The 22,272-nt window shown below is 37.0% G+C and overlaps 3 protein-coding genes across 3 annotated transcripts; all 3 read left to right on the top strand.

Moving 5' to 3' along the window:
- The first annotated feature begins 4,291 nt into the window (after nucleotides 1–4,291).
- On the top strand, nucleotides 4,292–7,374 carry LOC134638331 (granzyme A-like). Its single transcript, XM_063488839.1, has 5 exons — nucleotides 4,292–4,355; nucleotides 4,539–4,680; nucleotides 5,588–5,726; nucleotides 6,806–7,075; nucleotides 7,213–7,374. Exons 1-5 carry the CDS (start codon nucleotides 4,292–4,294, stop codon nucleotides 7,372–7,374), a joined length of 777 nt encoding a protein of 258 aa, XP_063344909.1.
- Nucleotides 7,375–11,246: 3,872 nt separating this feature from the next.
- Nucleotides 11,247–13,793, top strand: LOC134638957 (granzyme A-like). The gene is made up of 5 exons (XM_063489935.1): nucleotides 11,247–11,310; nucleotides 11,496–11,637; nucleotides 12,235–12,382; nucleotides 13,274–13,543; nucleotides 13,632–13,793. The coding sequence occupies exons 1-5, from the start codon at nucleotides 11,247–11,249 to the stop codon at nucleotides 13,791–13,793; spliced, it is 786 nt and encodes a 261-aa protein (XP_063346005.1).
- A 3,487-nt stretch (nucleotides 13,794–17,280) lies between these two features.
- Nucleotides 17,281–20,545, top strand: LOC134638330 (granzyme A-like). Its single transcript, XM_063488838.2, has 5 exons — nucleotides 17,281–17,344; nucleotides 17,549–17,690; nucleotides 18,507–18,639; nucleotides 19,990–20,247; nucleotides 20,381–20,545. Exons 1-5 carry the CDS (start codon nucleotides 17,281–17,283, stop codon nucleotides 20,543–20,545), a joined length of 762 nt encoding a protein of 253 aa, XP_063344908.2.
- The last annotated feature ends 1,727 nt before the right edge of the window (nucleotides 20,546–22,272 follow it).

Genomic DNA, 22,272 nt, shown 5'->3' with positions numbered 1-22,272 from the left:
TGCAGTGACTGCACCTCAGCTTCAAAAAAGTGACGTTTGCACTCATTTATATGAATGGTGATATGTCACCACATGGTCCCGCACTTTATTCACTGTCATCTTGTAAAGTGTCAATAGAATTACAGTCTCGTCCTCTTCACCATTTAGCCATCTAGGCGAGCAAGTGTAACTGGAGTTAATTTTTAATACTAAGTGGTTAATTAAACACATCAAACATCAAACACAAATTCAAATAGTCTATGTGCACTTGCCTGTTTAGAAAACAGGAGTAAACGAAATGTGCATAAGTCAAGCATGTATATGACCGGTGACCATAGCTGGACTGGCCATCGGGCATACCGGGCATTTGCCCGGTGGGCCGCTGGCGATTTTTTGTTTTTATGGGCCGATGGATTTTTTTTTTTTTAGGAAGGGTATATATAATGAAAGGTGTTGGATTGGCCAATTGGTCATGATCGACTCTGGGCTGGACCAATTACAGCCGAGGAGGCCGGATGCACCCTCCCCCTTGTTTAGCAATCTTATAGACGAACTAAAGAAAATGGAGAACAAAAAAAGGAAAGGAGGTGTTTATGAAAATATCACTAAATCTGTCATTTATTAATTTTAATATTAATTAATGATTATGTCTCACCTCTAGTGTTCTTGGTCTTAATTTAAGGTTTTTCCTATAGCGATTGACAGATCACGTGACTTTCGCGCATTGCATGCCGGAAACTCGAGGCAAAACAATCCAAGTACCGCATCAAATGCAAGCATTTTCAGCACCGTAAAACGTTCATTCTCCGGTTCCAATACCTTCTTGGTTTTTCTTTGCCGCACAAAAAAGGAATGTACAAAACTAAGGAGAACAATGCCGGACCGTACAAAGACAGACTCGACGAAAAGGCAAAGAAAAGATAAGAGGAAAAAATCAAAGGAGTGAAAGGGTCAGACCCTTACGAGCACACAGAGTGGACAAAAGACGTCAGCGTGCTGCCCAACTTTCACCACGCTCAGATTTATAATTATATGGTTCTTGGAGTGAGTGCATACACTCATGAAGTTTTTAGTAACTTCAGGTCACTGCAACAAGCCCAGGTACAGTTTACCGACGGATGGGTACAGGACCTTGAAATGCACTGTGTAGAACGAAAGACCATCGTACAAACAAAGGTAAGTTTACCAGTCTCACAAATCGTCTTCATAAATACACATTCGTTAACCGTTTATTAATATAACCTTTGAGCTCAACGGTAATTAATTAGTAGTGGAAATAATTTCTGGTACGCATTACAGAAATGTAGCAGTGACAATAATATTGTACGCTGTAATCGCACTGGACAATTAGTGATACAAAACAACTGTTTTATCCTGTGAATAAAAGTATATGTTTTTGTCAATGTACCATGGTAATAACAGAAGCGAAACGCAATATTGTGTCAGGACAATTCACTATTTATGCACAATAAATAAAGGAGCATAGCGCGACAATTTCTGTTCAGCGCCAGACTTGCTTGTAACCTATATCACCAATTATGTTATGAACAATGACATATTAACTACTACAAAACTCTGACCTTTGTGGGAATGCTTGGAGCAGACTAACATGTGAGCTGGAGTGTTCTGGGACGTTATATTTGGTATATCCAGACCATCCGTCGGCTCTTACTTCGGAAACATGGCTTAAAAAATTTCTCTTCAACGACGTAATCCGATAAAAAACGATCTCTTTACCCGTCGGCTTCCCGTGGCTGTCATGCGACCGGCTATTGCAGTTAATAATACAACAGCTTCTTGCCATTTTTTGGGTTTCTTTTTATCGCTGTGTAACTGAGTTCAATTGAAAGCCTGCGTGCGCTAGTACCTCTTGCCTCAAGTTCCCAGAATCCTTTGCGGTTTTACCCCTGAATGACGTCACATTTTCAATCTCTATCCTGGTGGGCCGGTCTCTAGTCAAAATGCCCGGGCCGATTTTTTGTCCCAGTCCAGCCCTGCCGGTGACAGGCAATATTTGTCATATTGTTGCCAAATTTGCAAGAGATATGTCAAATATGATTGTCAGTCTGGGTATATAATAACATATAAAATTAAACTTTAGTAAACAATGAAAATACTGCTGCCTGAAAAACCTTGACCACTGGAGCCACCATAGAGTTTATGATAGACACAAATATTTTGTTAAAATTGTGACCCTTACCAAGTACCTGTCTTTACTATAATTCGTTGTATTACTTGAGTAATTCTGATAACACGATCCAAAATCAGCATTTGTTCAGCTTTACCAGGAAGATGAAAGTTTTGTGTTGACCATTAACCCTGTAAGACTCATCCCATTCAACCCCAACCCATTTTTTTGGGAACTTAGATATTTATTAACCCTTTTAACAAAATACACTTTTTTTTGCTATATCATGTTGTTCATGACACATTTTTATTATATATTTATAATATGTTTTTTGTGTCGTATTTGATACATTGGGCGTTTTTTTTTTTTGTTAACAACAATGTTAATGTTAGACAAAAAAAAAGAGTTTTGTCCAAAACATTTTGAAATTATGACAAGTATTGATCATGTTGATGAGATAGAAGTCTCAGAAACTCATGTATCAAATATGATACAAAGGGCTTTATAGGGTTAATATAAACAGATTATCGAGTGTAGAATGTGCACGGATTGAAGAGATGTAGCATTTCAACAGTAAATTTTAATAAACCTGTGCATTGTGAACAGATTTACTGCTCATTTCAACTGTCAAATGTACGAATATACAGTGAGTAAAATAAGTACTGAATATCTCCCCAATTTCCTAAAAAAAAGGCGCATATGAATATGAAATTCTCGCCAAATATCGGTAAAAATCCATCCAGTCCACACATGCAAATAAATCAAACCATAGAAGTCCATATGTTGTATGTAATAATGAGAATGGACACAGGGAAAAAAAAGTATTGAGCACGTAAAGAAAGGGCAAATTAATATCAGCTGGGTAAGTCCGAACTGATGGCCTGTAAAAAAGGAGGCTCATTACCAAGGTGTCACAGAAGAAACATGTCATGATGGACAAAATCAGTGGCCTTTGCAAACTTATTGTTGCAAAACATACTGATGACACTGGTTACAGTAGAACGTTTGAACTACTGAACGTTTCAGTGAGCGCTGAGGGGCCATAATCTGGAAGTGGAAATGAAAGAACATCATTTCACATAAACCACAACCAGATGCTCCCCACAAGAGTTCAGACATAGGACTGAGCCAAGAGCCAAGAACCAATTGTGGACAGCTACAGAAAGACCTGGAATCTGTAGTTAGAATTGTTTGAAAGAAAAACAATAAGTAATGCACTCAACTGCCATGACCTATGTACACGCTCACCATGTAAGACTCCATTGAAGAGTAAATGTTATAAGAAGGCAACAAGTACTGAATGGAGTGAAAGTGGGACTTCTTGTCATGCTGTTGGAATGAGCACGGGGAGAGGTTACTGTAGGCAGGCAGGCAAAGTCTGTGGAACAGTAGAGTCCAGGTGAGTGACATCCAAAGCAGTCAAGTGACAGGAGTGAAGACACAGGAGCAAGTGTTTGTCGGTGCTCACTTTTTCTGGAGGTAAGGATTTGGAATTATATTTATGTTAAAAGTTCTGTATGAAAAAAATCAAAATAATAAGCAAATTATTTCGTTTTTACAAACACTACAATTCATTGATACTTTACACAATTCCTTGTGCAGAAATTCAAAAATCCATATGTGAAGAGTTCAGCAGCCACGGCCACAAAGAAGCCATTGCGCACACCAGAGTTTGTGCTTTGGAAGCGCTGCAGAAGATTTCCTCTCTCCTTCGTGCTCTCAAAACTGAAATCAACTGACTATTGACTGTTTGGGGGGCAGAGCATAAACAAAATGGGGTCCTAATGTGATTTGTCGCTTTGATTGACAATTCAGGTTACTGCATTAAACTGAATTATACTTTGGCACCAATATAAGTGCCTTTTTAACTTGGAGCTATATGAATAAAACTAAATTGAATTCAGTTAATCCACTCTTGACTTTTAATAAAAACCTTAAAACTACAATGGAAGTTCAATTTAATCCCCTCTCTCATATAGAAACTACAGAAAATTGTTATTATTTATGACAAATCTGACCACTTGCTTTGAAACAATATCATCAGTTCATCAGCTGGCATGTGTCAGTTTTGCTGACTCATTATTTTCCATGATCAAACCACATCCTTCGAACTCAGCGTATAAAGCTATGCATCAAAGTACATTTCATGGCATTCGACATCTAATCAAAGAGGGGTAAGACAAAATGTTCTGCATGAAGAATTTCAGTCTTTTAACCTCATGTTTGATTTTCTTCATCATCCAGTCAAGTGAGTAATATTTTCTATTGCACATTCATTCATTACACAGAATGCAAGGGCATTACTTTCAGTATTACAAAGCCGCTGGCATTTCTTGTGTTTTACTCATCAGTTCCTTCTTTCATTTTTAAGTTCTTGACTTGATTATCTTGTGATTTTGTTATTTAAGTTAATATTTTCTTTTAATTTTAGGTCATGGTTCTGAGATTATTGGAGGGAAGGAAGTCAGGCCACACTCCCTGAGCTTCATGGCTTACTTGAAAAGTGAAAAATCTTTCTGTGGGGGGATATTAATCCATCCACAATGGGTCCTGACTGCTGCCCACTGCACTAAGTACAGAATTACTCTTCTGACATCAAATCAAAATATATTAATATTTTTAACAGACTGTGAAAAATAACATTGTGTGTTTTTATACATTTTTTATAATATATATATATATAATATAAAATAATATATACATATATATATATATATATAAAATATTGTCAGTAATCCTTTCACTGATACTGTGAGTACAAACATGCTAAAACTTCACGTCTTCAGTGTCAATAATTTACATAATTATCATGTTAATAGTAGGCACAATCAAATCAGCGTCTCCTTGAAAATGTATTTGAATAAACTCATGGCGGAGGCAACCACATTTCAGTGTTGCTCAGCATTCTTTTATTACTCTCGGTTGCTGTCACTTTCACACCCTGCTTCAGTTTTTCACCTCGCAGTTGCACACTTCCCCTACAACAACTAAGAAAGGACCTAGTTCACCCTTTTAAAGCAGGCGCAGCATGATCGCTGATGACGCTCAAGTGCGTCCACCTCGCTGCAGTTGCGCCACTGACCACGCCCCACTACAGCATTGCTTTTAAAAATCCCTCAGATTTTTCTGCCGTTTTTAAGGAAAAGCCTCAGCTCAGGAAAAAAGCCTGTAAGACATGAGTATGTTTGACTGCTTTGCACATTAATGAAAATAGAGGTTGATAACGCTCCCAAAAAATGACAATAGACAAAATCTGTTCATATTCTAGCCATCATCACACTACACCCATGAAAATAATTTTTATTTTTCATGCTGATTTATTGAATGGTCAGTAAAACCTATAACCCAACCACCTCTAATAATATGCATATAACAAGGGAACTTTTAGAGTTAATTTATCTTTGTTTTACGTAGTCCTCCACTATGAAGCTTTTATATATGTGAACTTTCATCTTTACTCTGTATTTTTTTCTTTTACAGTATTAGTGAGGTGATCCTGGGAGCACACTCCATCAAGAAAGAGGAAAAAGATTCGAAACAATTCCGAGAGGTTAAGAAACGATTTCCTCATCCTGACTTTTGTAATATATTAAAGGGCAATGACCTCATGTTGCTCAAGGTAAGGTCAATATTCACTGTACAATTCACAATACTAAATGAAGCAAAGACGCAACCCTGTAATTTAAACGCTTTTTCAAGAAAACCCACTTAGAGGAATTTGTTTAAAATGGGGGAGTAAATTAAAATACACATTTTTTTTTAGAGCTTTTAATCACATGAGATTTGATGTAGTTTTACATATTTTTATGTTACATAAAACATTTCTATTTGTGAAAAGACAACTGGAATATGTAACAATATGAATAATTTGAAATGTTAGGCAGCTCAGGACCTAACATTTACTTTTCTTCTTTTCTTTACTTACTTTTCTTACATAGTTGAAACATGTTTTTTAAAGTCAAAACATTGTAAACTAGTACTGACCAATGAGTAATAACTGACTGTTAAAAATTAGCAATCTGTTTATTAACTGACTCTCATTTGGTGTTGGCTCGCTGCAGTCCAGTATCACGAAACTACACTCACTGTTGAAATTACCAGCTAATTATATTCAAAGTATTGATTAATTTTATCTTTAGGGATTTTCTATCTTAGCTCTCAGCCATGTTGCTAGCATCATGCTTTATCCTCTGTTCCTCTTGCACTTTCCTGCTTAGTGTGCCACACTACTAGTTTTAGTAATAATGACACTTGTAGGAAGTGTAACCTAGTTTGGGGGTGAGCTGCTCCAAGTGCTCCAATTACCTCATGGACAACTTTTGAATCAACCTCCACATCTTCTGTAGTCCCTCTCTCGGCCCTTGGTATTTCCCAAGCTTCCCATGTTCCTTCTTCCTGATGTTACTATCACTTGATATAGCTACATCTATCACTACAGCCTTCTTTCTTTACTTAGTCCCACAGGATCTTAGCTTGGTCATTCTTAACCACCCTAGGGGGTGTATTCCATTTTGACCTTGGGACTTCCAGGCCATACTCAGCACAAATATTCCTGTATATTAAGCCAGCGGCTTAGTTAAGGCGTTCCATGTATGCACCCTGCTGTTATGTTCTGTCTTATTTACTTACTTTATAGCAAACTATATAAACATAATACATAGATAATCATTATTAATATGTAAAGCTTCTTTTTTTCAGCTTAACAATCCAGTGATGGAAACCAAAACAGTGACATTTCTCAAGCTGGGCAAAACTCTCAAAGACCCTGCAGCTGGCAGCAACTGTCTGGTAGCTGGATGGGGAAAGACTGAAAAGAAGAATAGGTCAGATGTCTTGTTGTCTGTCAATGTGAGTGTGATTGACAGAAAGAAGTGCAACTCTCGTGGTTATTACAGCCGCAACCCTGTTATTACCAGTGACATGATATGTGCTGGTTCAAATGGAAACGCTAAGGCTGGTACATGTAATGTAAGTATATATTAGTATGCTGCGTTGTAATATGAAATTATAAATTGCAATAAAGCGCAAGACCTTTTTGGCTTTTTTAAATCTCCAGATTAGTTAAAACACCCCCCAAAAATATCAAACATTTGTTCTTGCTGCAGGGGGATTCAGGAGGGCCACTGCTGTGCAATAAAGAACTGGTTGGAGTCACTTCTTTTGGACCTGTAGTGTGTGGCGAGATAAATAAACCTGCAGTCTTCTCATTTCTCTCCAAAAAACAACTCAAGTGGATCAAAAAAACAACGAAGTCTTCTGAATTTTAAGGAATCCACAGGAATCAGTCCACACAATTTAATGAACACGAGCATCTTTGTAATCTTCATTGTTAAATCTGCTGTTCCTGTAGACCACTGACTTGAGCATTATTAATGTTATCATTTCATTCTTTTACATTTTTATTCTTGATCTCTGCACATATATGACAGATCCTTATTATTGTTAGTCCTTATCACTGCACAAACTTTTCCTTTTCTTTGTTTTTCAATCAAACTTAATTTGTCATTTTCCAAGTAACCCCAAGAATATGAGTACTCCTGTTTGCTGCAGATGAAGGCTACCGCTGCAATAAAAGAATACAAACATTTTTTTTGTTTTGTTTTTTTTAATGTACATACAAAACTCATGAAAGTAAAACAACAAAGTGAAATTATTCAGCCTGTCAGTGAGAAAGATTCACCAGCTCCTGTTTTATATACTGAAACTGAAACTGAGGCTTGTGAACAGATTTTTTTTTGATGTAGATAAATTCCTGAGCATGCTTTCTTATTTGTTCATTTTTCATTCTGATTAATTGTGCTCAGAAACCACTGATCAATCTTTTTCCACACTTTACTTTTTTATTTTACTTTTAGATAATTCAGTCCTGGGCCACTTCTCCTGTTACAGAGCTGTGGTTATATGGTTATATAAAACTGCTTGATAAGCTAAAACAAAACTAAAAAATTGAATAACCTTGTAAAGTAGCTGGGATAGGCTCCAGCCACCCTGCAACCCTGACACGGATAAACGCAAGAGAATGGATGGATGGATGGACCTTGTAATGTTGAAGGGAAGAGGCAACCATATCTACGAAATTCCATCATGCCTTTTATTTGAGCTCTATTGTAATTCATCCACAGGGATTATTTGCTGGACAGTGAGTGTGATAACGTCATGTAGAAGAAGAAGGACTTGGTACATCATGCTCCACAAAACAGTAGTAACCAGCTACAGTGTATCCGAAAAGCATTCACAGTGCTTCACTTGTTCCACATTTGGCTACGTTCACACTGCGGGTCTTAATGCTCAATTCCGATTTTTTGATCAAATCCGATTTTTTTGTCTGGTTGTTCACACTACAAATAAAATGTGACAGCAAACGCTCTCTAGTGTGAACGGTTCACGGCCCTCAAAGCGGCCCACATGCGCAAAAGAAGACGTCACACACAACGCGCTCTGTTTACGAAAGTAAAAATGGCAGCTACAGAGCTAGTAGGTGTTGTTGCAGCAGTCTATCAATTTCTGCACAGTCGTAACCGGCAGAATTTTGACAAATTAATTAGAGAAAGAAGGACACTGAGAAAAAAAGAGAGCCTGTGCTTTAACAATGGCCGCCATGCTTTCTTGTTTGTCTTCTCCAGCGCTGATAATTGGCGTCTGTCTTGTGTCAGTGATGTAAAAGACAGATTTAATGCGACATGACCATTCAAACAGCAGTCGCTTTCTAAAACATCAGATATTTATCGGATTCAGTACCACATACCGAAGTGACCTAGGTCGGATTTGAAAATATCGGATTTGTGCTGTTCAAACTGTCATACCAAAAAAGTCAGATTTGATGCGCTTTCGCCTGCAGTGTGAATGTAGCCTTTGTCATGTTAGAGCCTTATTCCAAAATGGATCAAATTCATTTTTTCCCAGAATTCTACACACAGTACTCCATCATGAAAAAGGGGACAAACTTTGCTTGAAATTCTTGCAAATGTATTAAAATAAAAAACAAAAATATATCATGCATGTAAGTATTCACAGCCGTTACTCGATACTTTGTTGAAGCACCTTTGGCAGGAAATATATCCTGAAGTAATTTTGAGTAAAATGCTGCAAGCTTGGCATACTTGTTATTGGACAGTTTCTCACATTTTTGTATGCAGAACCTGTCAAACTCCATCAGGCTGGATGAGGAGTGTTGGTCCATAGCCATTTTCTGTTTTCTTCAGAGATATTAAATCAGGCTCAAGTCTGGGCTCTGGCTGGGCCACTAAAGACATTCACAGAGTGGTCCCTATGCCAATCCTCTGTTATCCTGGCTGTGTGCTTTGGTTCGTTGTCCTGTTGGAATATGAACCCTCCCCAAAGTCCGAGGTACAGTGCTGTGGAGCAGGTTATCATCAAGGATGTCTTTGTATATTGCTGATTTTATCTTTGCCTTGATCCTAACTAGTCTCCCACTAGTTTTCCTTTTACAGAAAAATATCCCAACTAGATGGTGCTGACACTACCGTGCTTCGCTGTAGGAATGGTATTGGCCAGGTGATGAGCAGTACCTGTTTTCTTCCAAACATGATGCTTGGCATTCAGCCCAGTTTCAGCCCAGTCTTTGTTTCATTAGACCAGATGTGGTCTTTTTTGATAGTTCGATGGTCTAAAGCACCTGAAGGACTCTAGTGAAGGTGAGTCCCTTAACAAGAGCCTCCCGGGCTTGTTTGAGCAGCTGTGGTGGTATTCTCTGACCATGGAAGGGTCTAGAATGCAGACTGAGACATCCAAAATCTCTCTTCTGGACCCCTCAAAATCCACAAGATATTAATATTGATATTGAAGGCTCTTTACTACAATTGCTTGTATGTGTATATGCACTCTTTATAATTGTCATGGATCTGGGTCTGAGGGACCCAGGGTCCTTGAGCAGTGTGGACTCATTATCATTATTATTATTATTATTATTGTGTGTTTTAGCTGCACTGAGCTGCCGTCTGTGTCCCAAGTTGTAGGAATAGGCAGGTGTGTGTTGGGATGTTTGTTTGTCTGCGGTTGGGGCTGTTTCCTGTAGGCTGGGTGACAGGCACCTGCAGGCCTGGTGGGTGCGGCCCTGGTAGGGGGCTGGCCACACCTGAAGACCATGCCATGCACCTGCTGCTGATGAGGCTTGTAGGGGGAGCTATTTAAGAGTATGATGGAGCTCCCTCCGACGTGGGATTATTGCATGAGACTCCAAGTCAGTCTTCAAGTCAGTGTTGAAGACTAGTTATGTGGTGTCTTGATGGCTGCTTCTATTGTGTCTCAGGAGGAGCACGGAACGCCAGATAGCAGCAAGCACGGGGAGTGCAGAGACACAGGAGCGGAGAGCACAGAACACGGATGTTTTGGGAGAAGACACTGGGATTTATTGTGTGGATTATTTACTGCACTATAAATAAACGCACTGTTCAGCATAAGGAGTCCAGCATTTGGGTCCTCATTCCCCACTTCCCCGACTGACAATAATTATTTATTTATTTTCTCCTCCTGTTCTCCCTCTTTTTTAAATACCAGCTTTACCACAGAAGAGAGTTGAATCATCCATTATTTTCTATCCTATTCTGTCCCTGTCTTGTTTTTTAAAATAATATTAAAATACAAATATTAACAATGATATGATTCTTTTTTCTGTGATAATGAATTTTTTAAAAGACGTAACGTAAACTTCATGAAAAGACAACCTCAAATGTTTTACTGAGTTTTTGTTTTACACAGTTCCAGAGCATTGTTTGCAATTATTCACTATGTTTGAGTCCATTCATGGTTTTATGATTTCAACATGTCTGTGAACAGTGTGTCTTTTTTCATTGTTTATTCTGCAAATCATTTTTTCCTCTGGTTTATAAGATGACATTTTAGAAAGCAAATGTGAAAGTGTCAGTGACTTACTGACATATCTGCACCCAGTGACAACATTCTCTGAATCACGTAAAGAAACCCACCATCGCACAGTAAATGAACAAAATGGTCATTATTTGTGGTAAATTCAACCAGAGTTCTTGAAATGATGTAAGCTTGAACCAGTAAATGTCTTTTGCAGCCAGACCACATCCTTTCAGCTCAACATAAGTTGTGCATTACAGCTATGATCAAGGTTTCAGTGCATTCAGCATCTGATAAGGAGAGGTAAGAAGAAATGTTCTGCCCAAGAGATTTCAGTCTTTTCATCACATGTGTGATTCTCTTCATCATCCAGTCTGGTGAGCAGTGTTTTCTCTTGAATTTGCTTTTTGCTCCTTTATGTAAACATGCACAATGCAAACTCACATTACTGAGGTCTTTCAATATTACAAAGCAGTTTGTTCAGGTGCAGTGTGCTTCTTTCTTTTGCTCATCTGTTCTTGACTTCAACATCCACTGACTGGACATTTTTATTTTGTTTTAGGTCATGGTTCTGAGATTATTGGAGGGAAAGAAGTCAAGCCACACTCGCTACCTTTTATGGCTCTGCTGGAGCGTGATGGACCAACGTGTGGAGGAATATTAATTGATCCAACATGGGTCCTGACTGCTGCTCACTGTCCGAAGTAGGAAACTAAATCGTACTTTTATTACAATTTTCAAGCTTTAAAATGTTAAAATGCAATTTAATACAATTGTTTTGTGTATATACCAGTCAACAGTATATTTATTATTCTGGTGCTTATGGACTTTATTTACAAAAGATAAAATTTTTGCCGATTCTGGCTTTCATTATAGAAACACACAGTATATCTACCTTTTAAATAAACAGTTGATCCTCTCTTACTGAACTATAAAAGACACACACACATACACATGCAAACACACACTGAGTTACAGAATTATGACAGATTTTCTGATGACATCATATTTACTCTGTTTGGCTTATGTGACCAGTGTGTCTACAGTATTATAGATGAAAGATATAGAAACTGTAGAGCTAATGTCCATACTTTGAGGTTTATTTTTATCAACAGCATAGTATTAAACAATCTCATTTTACACATTTTTCAAAGATAGATCTTTCACAGAGATCGTGTAAGGAATTTTATTTATAAAGCAACAACAACAACCAAACAATGATCTATAAATCTTTATTAACCTGTTCTATAAACAAACTATCATCACCACAAAGTGTTGTTGCTGTTTTTTTTCTCTTCCAGTATAAGTACGGTGATCCTGGGAGTGCATTCCATCGAGAAAAAGAAAAAGAAAGAGACACATTCAAGGCAGGTCCGAAAGGTTCAAAAATGTGTTCGTCATCCCAGCTTTTCTGAAGAAAAAAGAGTCAATGACCTCATGTTGCTGAAGGTAAGGTGATAATTAAATGTCCAACATTGAGCAAAGCAAAGACGCAGCAATGTGAATTAAAAAGGAATTCAAAATAACATATCTGAAGGTTCAGATAACATATGGTCTAAATCAAACTAAATCAAGATCAAGTCTCTTTTCCTCTTTTTTTCAGTTGCTGTTTGTTCAAACTGCTGCTAATCAAACACTTTGTGTGCCTGTTATACTCTTCCAAGGCTCTCGCATGTCCCTATGTTGTTTTAACAATATCAACACTTTTAGTAGCTGTAATTAAGGTTCATTGCAAACACTGTAATTTATTCTAATCTGTTCTGTGACTGATTCTGAGTATCACACAAATTTTATAAAAAGCCCATATCCATTAAAACATCCTTCCTTTCTGCTGTGACTAAAAAATAGCAGTTTTGTTGATCTTCAGCCTTCAAAGCCCTCATGCTATTGTAGACACTTTGATGCTACTCAGAAAAGTAAACAAGGTATTGAATTCCTAATCTGGCCATTGCATAGACTGCATGCTTTTCAAGTGGTTACCTGAAAGTATCCAGTCATACTCAAGCCCCTTAAGATCAAAAAATGGAAACACTTAACATTTTTCACTGACTCTGGCTGGTTAAATTCATGTCACTAAATTCACAATTAACCCCCTCTTTACTTTTAAGGTTAGTCTTAAAGCTTTCCTTTGTGATAAAGCTTAAAAGATCACTTTGACTCCTTGAAGCAAATTGTACAGAAAATAAGGCTTCAGTTTTTCCATTACTGCCTATAGTTCTTTTATTATGAAAAATCTTTGTAAAGATATGTATACACAATTTATATCCTATGTTATGTTCTGCCTATTTTAAATAAAATTGAATTGAAATTGAATTTAATTGAATTTTAATCTTATTTCAGCTTAATGAACCAGTGCAGGAAACCAAAACTGTGAAATGTCTCCAGCTACATAAAAATGTCAAAGACCCTGCAGCTGGCAGCAAGTGTCTGGTGGCTGGATGGGGACGAACTAAAAAAAACCAACCATCAGATGTCCTTATGTCTGTTAAAGTGACTGTGATCGATAGAGTGAAGTGCAACTCTCCTGACTATTACAACCACAATCCTGTTATCACCAGTGACATGATATGTGCTGGTTCAAAGGGTAAAAAAAAGACTGATACCTGTAAGGTAAGGATCATGCATATTTTTTGTTCTTGCAGAACCGCTGCCACCTTGAAAGTTGTAAATAATTCAAAAGCGATTGTTCTCTCCTCAGGGGGATTCAGGAGGGCCACTGTTGTGCAATGGAGTGCTAGTTGGAGTCACTTCTTTTGGACCTAAGGAGTGTGGTAACATAAAAAAACCTGGAGTCTATTCTTTTCTCTCAGAAAAACAACTCAAGTGGATCAAGAACACAATGGGTGCCCCTGAAATGTGATGCCGACATCAGTGCAGATATGAGCTAACAGCCAGATATGAATCTTTGATGCTGTTAAACATGCCACTGCTGGGTCCACTTGATCTATTATTTTTTCATTTAATTGCTTCTGTTACATCTTTTATAGGGTAGGTTCCTTGCTTGCTATAATCTTTACAGACTATTAAAAGCATCAGCACATCTATTACATGAACAGGCGTTTGTTTAAACATCATATAACTGGAAGTGGGTTCATCACCCTTTCCCTTGCAGGAACTTGGGTGGGACATCTATAACCAGTCTTTTTAGTATTGTGTAGGAAAAGATTGACTGTCTAGTATTTTAGCAATTGTCATTGCACACCATACATAAACATGGGTACATAGCTTTCACACCTGAAAAGATAAGCAAATGTAAAAGTGCCTTAAATCTGCATTGTTTCTACTTTACTTTCTGTATTGTTTTTTGACTACAAAAAACTTCTTTTTCTTTTTCTACTTTCTAATAAAGCAAAATTTTAAAAAGAATCACTGTTTATTTCATTGTTTTTACTATAGCTCTTTCAAATTTCCAATTTCTCAAACATAATATATGTCATAAAAAAAACATATAAAATCTGATTTTAGAATGCTACATTCTTCAAAGTAATGGACATAGAGCCTACCTTACATTTTAAGATACATAGTTAATAAAAGCTACTTGAACTTAATATGTCTCTTAATATGTCTCTCTCCAGACATGTGACATTATGATTGGCAAACTGGTCCCGTACTTTTGCAAGCATATCTGGAGTCACTGTAACCAGATACCAGTGAATGGCTGTGGAATTAAATCACTTACACAGTAAAGATGATATCTTGTAATTTCTTTTCTTCTTTCTTCTTTCCCCCCCCCTGAGGTAGGTTAGGTTGTAAAAATATTTCCTGCAAAAGAGAGTTGTAGTAATGTCAACACAAGAAACATTCACTTCTAGAAGAACAAGCATAATGAGCCTCTGACTAAGAGCAAACCACAAAAAATAATGCTAAGACCCTGCACAGGAAGAGTGCAAAATGTCACGACAGACCACAAGTGTCATCCATGACAAGGGGCAGTCTCAATTTGTTAGTTAGATGTTTTACCCTAAATGCTGCTGTTCTTTCATTGCTGTCTGCTGATGACAATGAATTAGCTACACTGCAAGTTAAAGATTAAGAATAACTTTATTAATCCTAAAGGGAAAGTAGCCAATCTACTTAGCCCTCTAAATACATCTCAGCATTACTGAAACATGAACAGTCCGAAAATATTTTAAATAATATCTTTACTTGTAAGACCGTGAGCTTTATGTGACACTGACGCTCAGTTTCTTACTATACCATTAGTTAGAGTTCTTTGCAGTGTCTTGTAAGCAACTCAGGACACAGTAATACTGTTCAAACTGGGAAAATAATTATAATAAAAAAAATATTAACAAGCGAATAAATGTAAAATGCTACTTGTTTATGATCACTGAGTTTAATGAGTTTAATCATTCAATCAAGACTCACGAACTCCTAACTTGATGTTACTCGACTTCCTAACTGCATCCCACGGTATGAGATGACACCATAATAGTAAAATGAATATATTTACTTTTTATGGTGCACATAAAGTACACTTTTGACCTTTTCTGTTAACACACAAAAGCTGGTGAATGAAAAGTTATATGTCACTAATGTTTCCTGTATTCCATAGTATGTATGGCACTCAGAGCAGGGCTCTAGAGTGTGACCAAAATGGTGTTTATTTATACTGAGTTAACTATGGAGTTGAGTTCCTTATTTATTTTTGTACATACTGTTTGGTCACAAAAATGGTGAATAAATCACTCGCTAAACTGGACAACATCTGTCTCCTGCCCTTCTTTAGCTGCTTAGGTCATGTTCTACCACAATCATATTACATTTGACCACAATCTTTTCAGAATGCATTAGTTTCCATTTCTGTATTTTGCTGACTAATGGTTAGACCACATTTTTGAGCTCAACATAAAAAGCTTTGCACGATATTGGTTGTCAGTGCATTCAACGCCTGATAAACGAGAGATACAAAGAAATGTTCTGTCTGAGAAATGTGGATGCATTGATGATTTCTCTGAGGTGTTGTATTTCCATCAGAGATTCACCATATAGCATATATCTATAATGAGTTGGGTTCAAGAGAGATTAAACGCTCTTGGGCGCAGGTTTAGCTCAGTTCCATGAACATGTAGTCGTATATTGCATGGTTGTAGAGTGGCAGGCCTGGGTTCAAGTATGACCTGCTGCCATTCTTTAAAAAAATTTTTTTTACTCAATTTCCATCTGGGATTAATACAGTTTCTCTGATTCTGATTGCTCTGATTGCCCCCCCCCCCCCCCCCCCCCCCAAAAAAAAAAAAAAAACACGCAAGAAGAGGATCTAATGTAAGCGTCCTGGTGCAGGTGTGTCGCAGTGGTCATGTCAGTGGAAGGATCCGGGAGTTTCTCTGTGAATGTCACATTCCTGTGGCAGCGTGCTCGGTGCTTGCTCGGAAGATAAGGGGTTTTTCACTTAAAATTTTTTTTTTTCTTCCCACGCAGTGTACAGCGGATGCTAATGTTTTTGTCACTTTTTATGGAATCAAACTCAAAGTAAGGTCAGTACTTCCACACTTTAAACGCTGCACGGTCATATGCTCTCCCGCACTCGTTATATTATCCATTGTTGACCTGCACACAGCTGTTGCCATGAACGTAGCACTCGCTTATGTCATTGTCATGAGACACTCTCGCAAAAAAAAATCACCGTTTTAGTAACACAGTAACGCAGCGTGCTTACGGGAAAGTAACAGTAATCTAATTACCTTTTTTTGCAATAGTAATCCCTTACTTTACTCGTCATCTCATGCATGTTTCTCTTCATCACCCAGCCAGGCAAGTAATGTCTTCAATTTAATTTTAATTTTAAAATAAAACATTTTTTCTACATCAGTAATGTGTGAAACATATATTAATGTATTACAGTGTCATACACCATATGACGTGTAAAACACACACTACATATCTATTATAAAGCAGTTGTCACAGGGTGTTCGTTTCACTCATCTGTTCTTGATTTGATTACACATTCTTCTCAGTTGTCCCATAAGTTTGAATGACAATGTGTCATGAAATATGGAAGTCTTTAAAGCACAGAATGAAAATTACAATAATCTAAGTTTAGTTTAACAGTCATACAAGTACAATGAAGTATTCATCCATGAGAAATACACTTAGTCAAATTTCTCACAATCAAAAAATGTAAGTGTATGTGTGTGTTGCTGTTGTTATTGTTGTTGGCGGTGGTGGTGGTGGTGAATGGGGTAAGGTTGTTAATGATATATTTGATAACAACCTTAGAAGCGTTTAGGAGCCCATTTCGCTGACTTGTTCATTTCAGTTGTCAGACCGCATCCTTTCAGCTCTCTATATAAAGCTGAGCGTCACAGTTTCAGTGCATTCAACATCTATGAGAGACAAAAGGCAAAATGTTCTGCAAGAGTTATTTCAGTGTTTTAATTCCATGCATGCTCCTCATGATCATCCAGCCAGGTGATTCATATTTTATATTATACTTTAATTTACTTGTAGACAATTTTCTCATTCATTTAAATAAGCAGAATGCATAGTCACATTATTGATATGTTTCAGCATTACAAAAGCAGTTGGTGAAGGGTGTTTGTTTCAGTGATCTGTTTTTGACTGTATCATCTGCTGATTTTGTTATGTGACTGGATATTTTTTTTCTTGCTTTAGGTCATGGTTCTGAGATTATTGGGGGGAAAGAAGTCGAGCCACACTCACTGCCTTTCATGGCTCGTGTGAAAAGTGATCGATCTTCGTGTGGCGGGACATTAATCCATCCAAAATGGGTCCTGACAGCTGCCCACTGCAATAAGTAGGAACACTTACTTTTCTTAAACTTTTAAATCAAAATATTGCAATATTTATGTTTAACTGACTGTGTGAAAGATAATACATAAAGAGATTTAACAAGAGAACACAAGGAAAAGGTCTGTAAGAAATTACTTGATCTGACAGCTTGGCAGATTAATGAAAACAGAGGTTGATTACACTCCAAGAAATGACAAAAAATATTTCTAATCCAGCCTTCAAAATATTCATAAATATGTATAAAAGGTGCCTTTTAAATAACAAACATACAAATTGTCATTAAAGGTATTTTATGTTACATTTGCTTCAGAACTGGAACAAGAAAGGAGACACTAACATGTGTCAGTTTATTTTGTCCAGAATCTTTTCAAGCGTCATATAAAACACTTTATTATAATTATTAATGTAAAACTGCCTAATAAATGGAGAGGATGAATATACAACATTTAAAACACTGGGAAATAAGTTATTGTTCATTTTTTATTTATAGTTTGTCCATTTTATTGTATGTTGTATCTTCACAGAGTATTTTGTTTGCACTAGTCATTGTCCGAGAGACAAAATTGCACTCAGTTAAAGAATAACAGACATCGCAGCCACATACACATGAAATATGTAATAGATTTTATAATCTAAAACATTTTATAATGTTGACATTTTCATTCAGCTGTGAGAAAATATGTTGAAATTCATTTAAGACTCAATAACAGTGCGGGTGAAATTTACTGCATATAATGACGTAACTATGATTATTTTATGATTGTTTTACACACTCCTGACCTATTACCATTTTATATACATGAACTGTTTTTGTTGACAGTATGACTCTAGTGTTACTGGGAGCGCACTCCCTCAGGGAAGTGGAAGCTGATTCTTGGAGAGAGGTTGAGAAACGATTTCCTCATCCTGGCTATCACAGAGTAACCAAGGTCAATGACCTCATGTTACTCAAGGTAAGTTAATAATTCACTGCTCAATACCAAGTGAAGCAAAAGATACCCTCCTGAAATCCAGAATAAAAATACTTTGATTATTAAATTTTATTTTCTGGTAATTTAAATATTTTGTTTCAAAGAAACATGTTGTATCTTTTTTATTGTTATTTATTTATCTTCTGTCCCTTGAAGTGGACATAAAGTCTTGTTAGATCACAAAATCATATGATGAAGCAGAGTGATATTAAGAGCTGTCAGGGCCTGACATTAGAGCAGGGGTGTCCAAGTCCAGTCCTCTAGAGCTACTGTCCTGCAGCTTTAGATGCATCCTTGTTCCGACACACCTGGATCAAATGAATGGTTTGTGTTCAGGCCTTTGCCAAACTTGATGGCATGCTGAAGAGGTAATCCAATCATTTGATTCAGCTTTGTTGGAGTAGAGTTGCATCTAAAAGCCACAGGACAGTAGCTCTTAAGGACTGGAGTTGGACACCCCTGCATTAGAGCAACAAGGTGAAAGTTCAGAAGGAGGACATACCAGCTTTTGAGGACCCTGAGAAGGGGCAACATGAGGACAGACAGTGTCCATTGTGGATAAAAATTGTATGAGCTAGGGCTTTGAGGTTCTGGAATTTGGTTTATCAACCACCATACAGGAGACAAGCCTGTGAAGAGAAGAGGCTCCTCAAAAGCTGATATGTCCTCTGAGCTTTCACCTCCCTGCTCTGATGTCTGGTCTCCCTTCACCTCAACCCCTGACAGTAGGAAGACTGACTCCCCTATTGTAGTTTCTTTCTCCTTTTCTCCCTAATCTCTGATTTCCTGAAGTATGGACATTGGTTGAAAATGTGAGGTAAATCCTGCTGTCCACTACAAAGGACAATGAATAAGTTTTGTTTTGGAAGGGGTAAAATTACTGTGCATTGCTGAAATCCTACTAAATCAAAGTTGAGGCTCTCAAATTGAAGAAAAAAGATTAAGTTTAACTAGCAGAATTATAATATCTGTTAAAAAAAAAAAAGTATCACTTAACCTCCCCTTTGGCATAAATTATAGATTGCATAAATGGTGGTTGACAGTGTAGTCTCAGACTCATGTCCCTTACAGAGGACAAAAATTAATTGCTGGGTATTTGTATATATATGTATATATATATATATATATATATATATATATATATAATTAGACTTTCCAGTAAGTTACAACACCTATTTTCCATCTACAAAACAAAATATATAAATAAATGAGTGGGGGGTTCAAGACTTTAGCACAGTGCTGCATGAATACTTACATTATGACCTGCTCTGTAAAGGTCAAATATAAACAGTCAATATCAGTATGTTACATGTTCATTTAATTATTGTTCAGCTTAAAAAACCAGTGATTCTAACCAAGACAGTGAAATGTCTCCGGTTGGGCAACACCGTCAAGGAGCCTCCAGCTGGCAGCAAATGTATGGTGGCTGGATGGGGACGAACTGAAAGCAACCGACCATCTGATGTCCTCATGTCTGCCGATGTGACTGTGATCGACAGACAGAAATGCAACTCTTATTATAATACTGTTATCACCAGTGACATGATATGTGCTGGTTCAACTGGTAAAAAAAAGGTTGATGCCTGTCGAGTAAGTATATAGAGTGTGTGTGTATTTTTATTAGTTCTCTGAATTAAACGGGCATTCAGCTCAACACTCTTTTGGCTTTTTCACATCCACAAGTAGTCAAAGAATGACTACCATGTATTTGTTCTTGCTGCAGGGGGATTCAGGAGGGCCACTGTTGTGCAATGGGGTGCTGGTTGGAGCTACTTCTTTTGGAAAGAATTGTGAGAGTAAAGAGAACGTACCGGGAGTCTACGCATTTGTCTCAAACAAACAACTCAGCTGGATCAACGAAACAATGAAGTCATATGAAATGCCATGAATCCACAGGCATCAATACATATGAGCTAAGCAAGATAAAAATCTTTGACGCTTGTACGCTTAAATCTGTCCCTGCTTTCACCATAGACTACACCTATATGATATCAGCCATCTCATGGTTAGTACTGTCCACTGCAGAAACATAAAACCAAATCTTCTTTGTAGCCTTTCTCTTGGACAATCATTGTAAAGGTTTGTGGATTATTTCATTTTCCAGAATTGCATTTTGGCTGCTGTTGCTGTAGAGTCTACATAAATGTGATTATTTCTAAAAGAATTTCTACAAGAACGGTTCCTAAAATAATTTCTTCTTGCAGAGGAAATTGACCTTTACCCATCTTTTATTGTCTTACTTGTGAAAAGATAATACTTAGTACTGTTAACTAGAAAACTGACATAAAAAAACTTGTTTATGAAAATCCCCCAGCAACATTTTTATATACCTTTTACATTTTCTACTTTCTAATAAAGCTAACAGCATGAATAAAAAAAAATTTCTTTCTTTCTCTCTTTCATTGTTTGTACTGCAATTCTTTCAACATTTTGTCTTTTTACTCTAACTCCTAAACCTTTAAAAATGTTTGTGATCCAAAACTGATTGTTTAGTCTTTTATTTTTAGTATTCAAATTTAATAACTTTTAATGGATAAGAAACATTTTTGTAATTGTATTTTCAGAAAACAAACCAGCAGAAGCATGATGTGATTATTCTCTGATCTTATCAAAATAGGTTACTGAGCTAGGATAAAAACAAAAGTTCATAGTTATAATAGCAGGAAAGTGATGACTACAGTGTGACTTTGAGGCCTAAGAAAAACGATACTTTTCACTTATTTTCACATATTTTCTTCCTGCTCTTTGTATCAACTTTAAAAGTTTTCTTCAAAACACATTTACAGTAATGTCTATATAGAGAGAATATTCACTGAAAAAACACAAAATAAAACAATCAAACAACACTTACTTGCACAACTAATTGATACAAATCTTAAAACATTTAGTTGCACATGTTGAAGGCTTTCCCCTTCCAGTCAGTGACTGTGGCCCATGTAGACACTTTTTTTGCATGTGCAGCGCATCCATGCATGATTTCACAATATACAGATGACTATCTGAAGTAATACAGATAATAAAAATCAAGATGAAAACACAGTTCATAGTAAGGTAATATGCATATTTTATTTCTCTCCTTTCTAAAACATCTGACACTGCTATTTTAAAAAATTTACACCAGTTGCAAGTCATGTTATTATGCACATGTTCTCTTGTGAATATGAGTGTGAATGGTTGTCTGACTCTCTATGGTAGCTCTGTGATTAAGCCCAGCTATGTTTCCCTCCTGGTCCTCATTACCTTGTTACCACTCTGTGTATTTTCCTCTGTCTTTTGTCAGTTCGTCTGCTTCTCTTTCCCCATTTCCAGGTTTCATGTTTCATAAAGTGTTTTGTATTTAGCTTTCCCAGTTTAGGTTTTGTTAGTTTCCTTCCTGCCTTTGGTTTGTAATGTTTTGTGCAGCCCTAAATAAAGTCTCACTTTTTGTTAGTATCCTCACTCCGTCTCCATCGTCTACACTTAGGTCCACACTCTCTCCTCTCCTGGCAGTCATGACAAACACTACTGACCCGTTTACCTCTACAAATTCTTATCTATTTTGCAATTTTTTGTTACAAGTGTAGCTAAAAGTGTCAGTTACATACATACACATTTGCATCCACTGTGCTATAAATG

Source organism: Pelmatolapia mariae, linkage group LG12, assembly GCF_036321145.2.
Source record: "Pelmatolapia mariae isolate MD_Pm_ZW linkage group LG12, Pm_UMD_F_2, whole genome shotgun sequence".
Taxonomy (NCBI): domain Eukaryota; kingdom Metazoa; phylum Chordata; class Actinopteri; order Cichliformes; family Cichlidae; genus Pelmatolapia; species Pelmatolapia mariae.
The sequence above is the reverse complement of the archived record's forward strand: the minus strand, read 5'-3'. Positions and strand labels throughout refer to the sequence as shown.

Excerpts from the sequence above, each read along its gene's own strand:
- LOC134638331 (XM_063488839.1), top strand. The coding sequence starts at position 4,292 with ATGTTCTGCATGAAGAATTTCAGTCTTTTAACCTCATGTTTGATTTTC. Across the intron at positions 4,681-5,587 it reads ACTGCTGCCCACTGCACTAA|TATTAGTGAGGTGATCCTGG; the intron begins GTACAGAATTAC and ends TTTCTTTTACAG. Across the intron at positions 5,727-6,805 it reads ATGACCTCATGTTGCTCAAG|CTTAACAATCCAGTGATGGA; the intron begins GTAAGGTCAATA and ends TCTTTTTTTCAG.
- LOC134638957 (XM_063489935.1), top strand. The coding sequence starts at position 11,247 with ATGTTCTGCCCAAGAGATTTCAGTCTTTTCATCACATGTGTGATTCTC. Across the intron at positions 11,311-11,495 it reads TCTCTTCATCATCCAGTCTG|GTCATGGTTCTGAGATTATT; the intron begins GTGAGCAGTGTT and ends ATTTTGTTTTAG. Across the intron at positions 13,544-13,631 it reads AAAAGACTGATACCTGTAAG|GGGGATTCAGGAGGGCCACT; the intron begins GTAAGGATCATG and ends TTCTCTCCTCAG.
- LOC134638330 (XM_063488838.2), top strand. The coding sequence starts at position 17,281 with ATGTTCTGCAAGAGTTATTTCAGTGTTTTAATTCCATGCATGCTCCTC. Across the intron at positions 17,345-17,548 it reads CCTCATGATCATCCAGCCAG|GTCATGGTTCTGAGATTATT; the intron begins GTGATTCATATT and ends TTCTTGCTTTAG. Across the intron at positions 18,640-19,989 it reads ATGACCTCATGTTACTCAAG|CTTAAAAAACCAGTGATTCT; the intron begins GTAAGTTAATAA and ends ATTATTGTTCAG.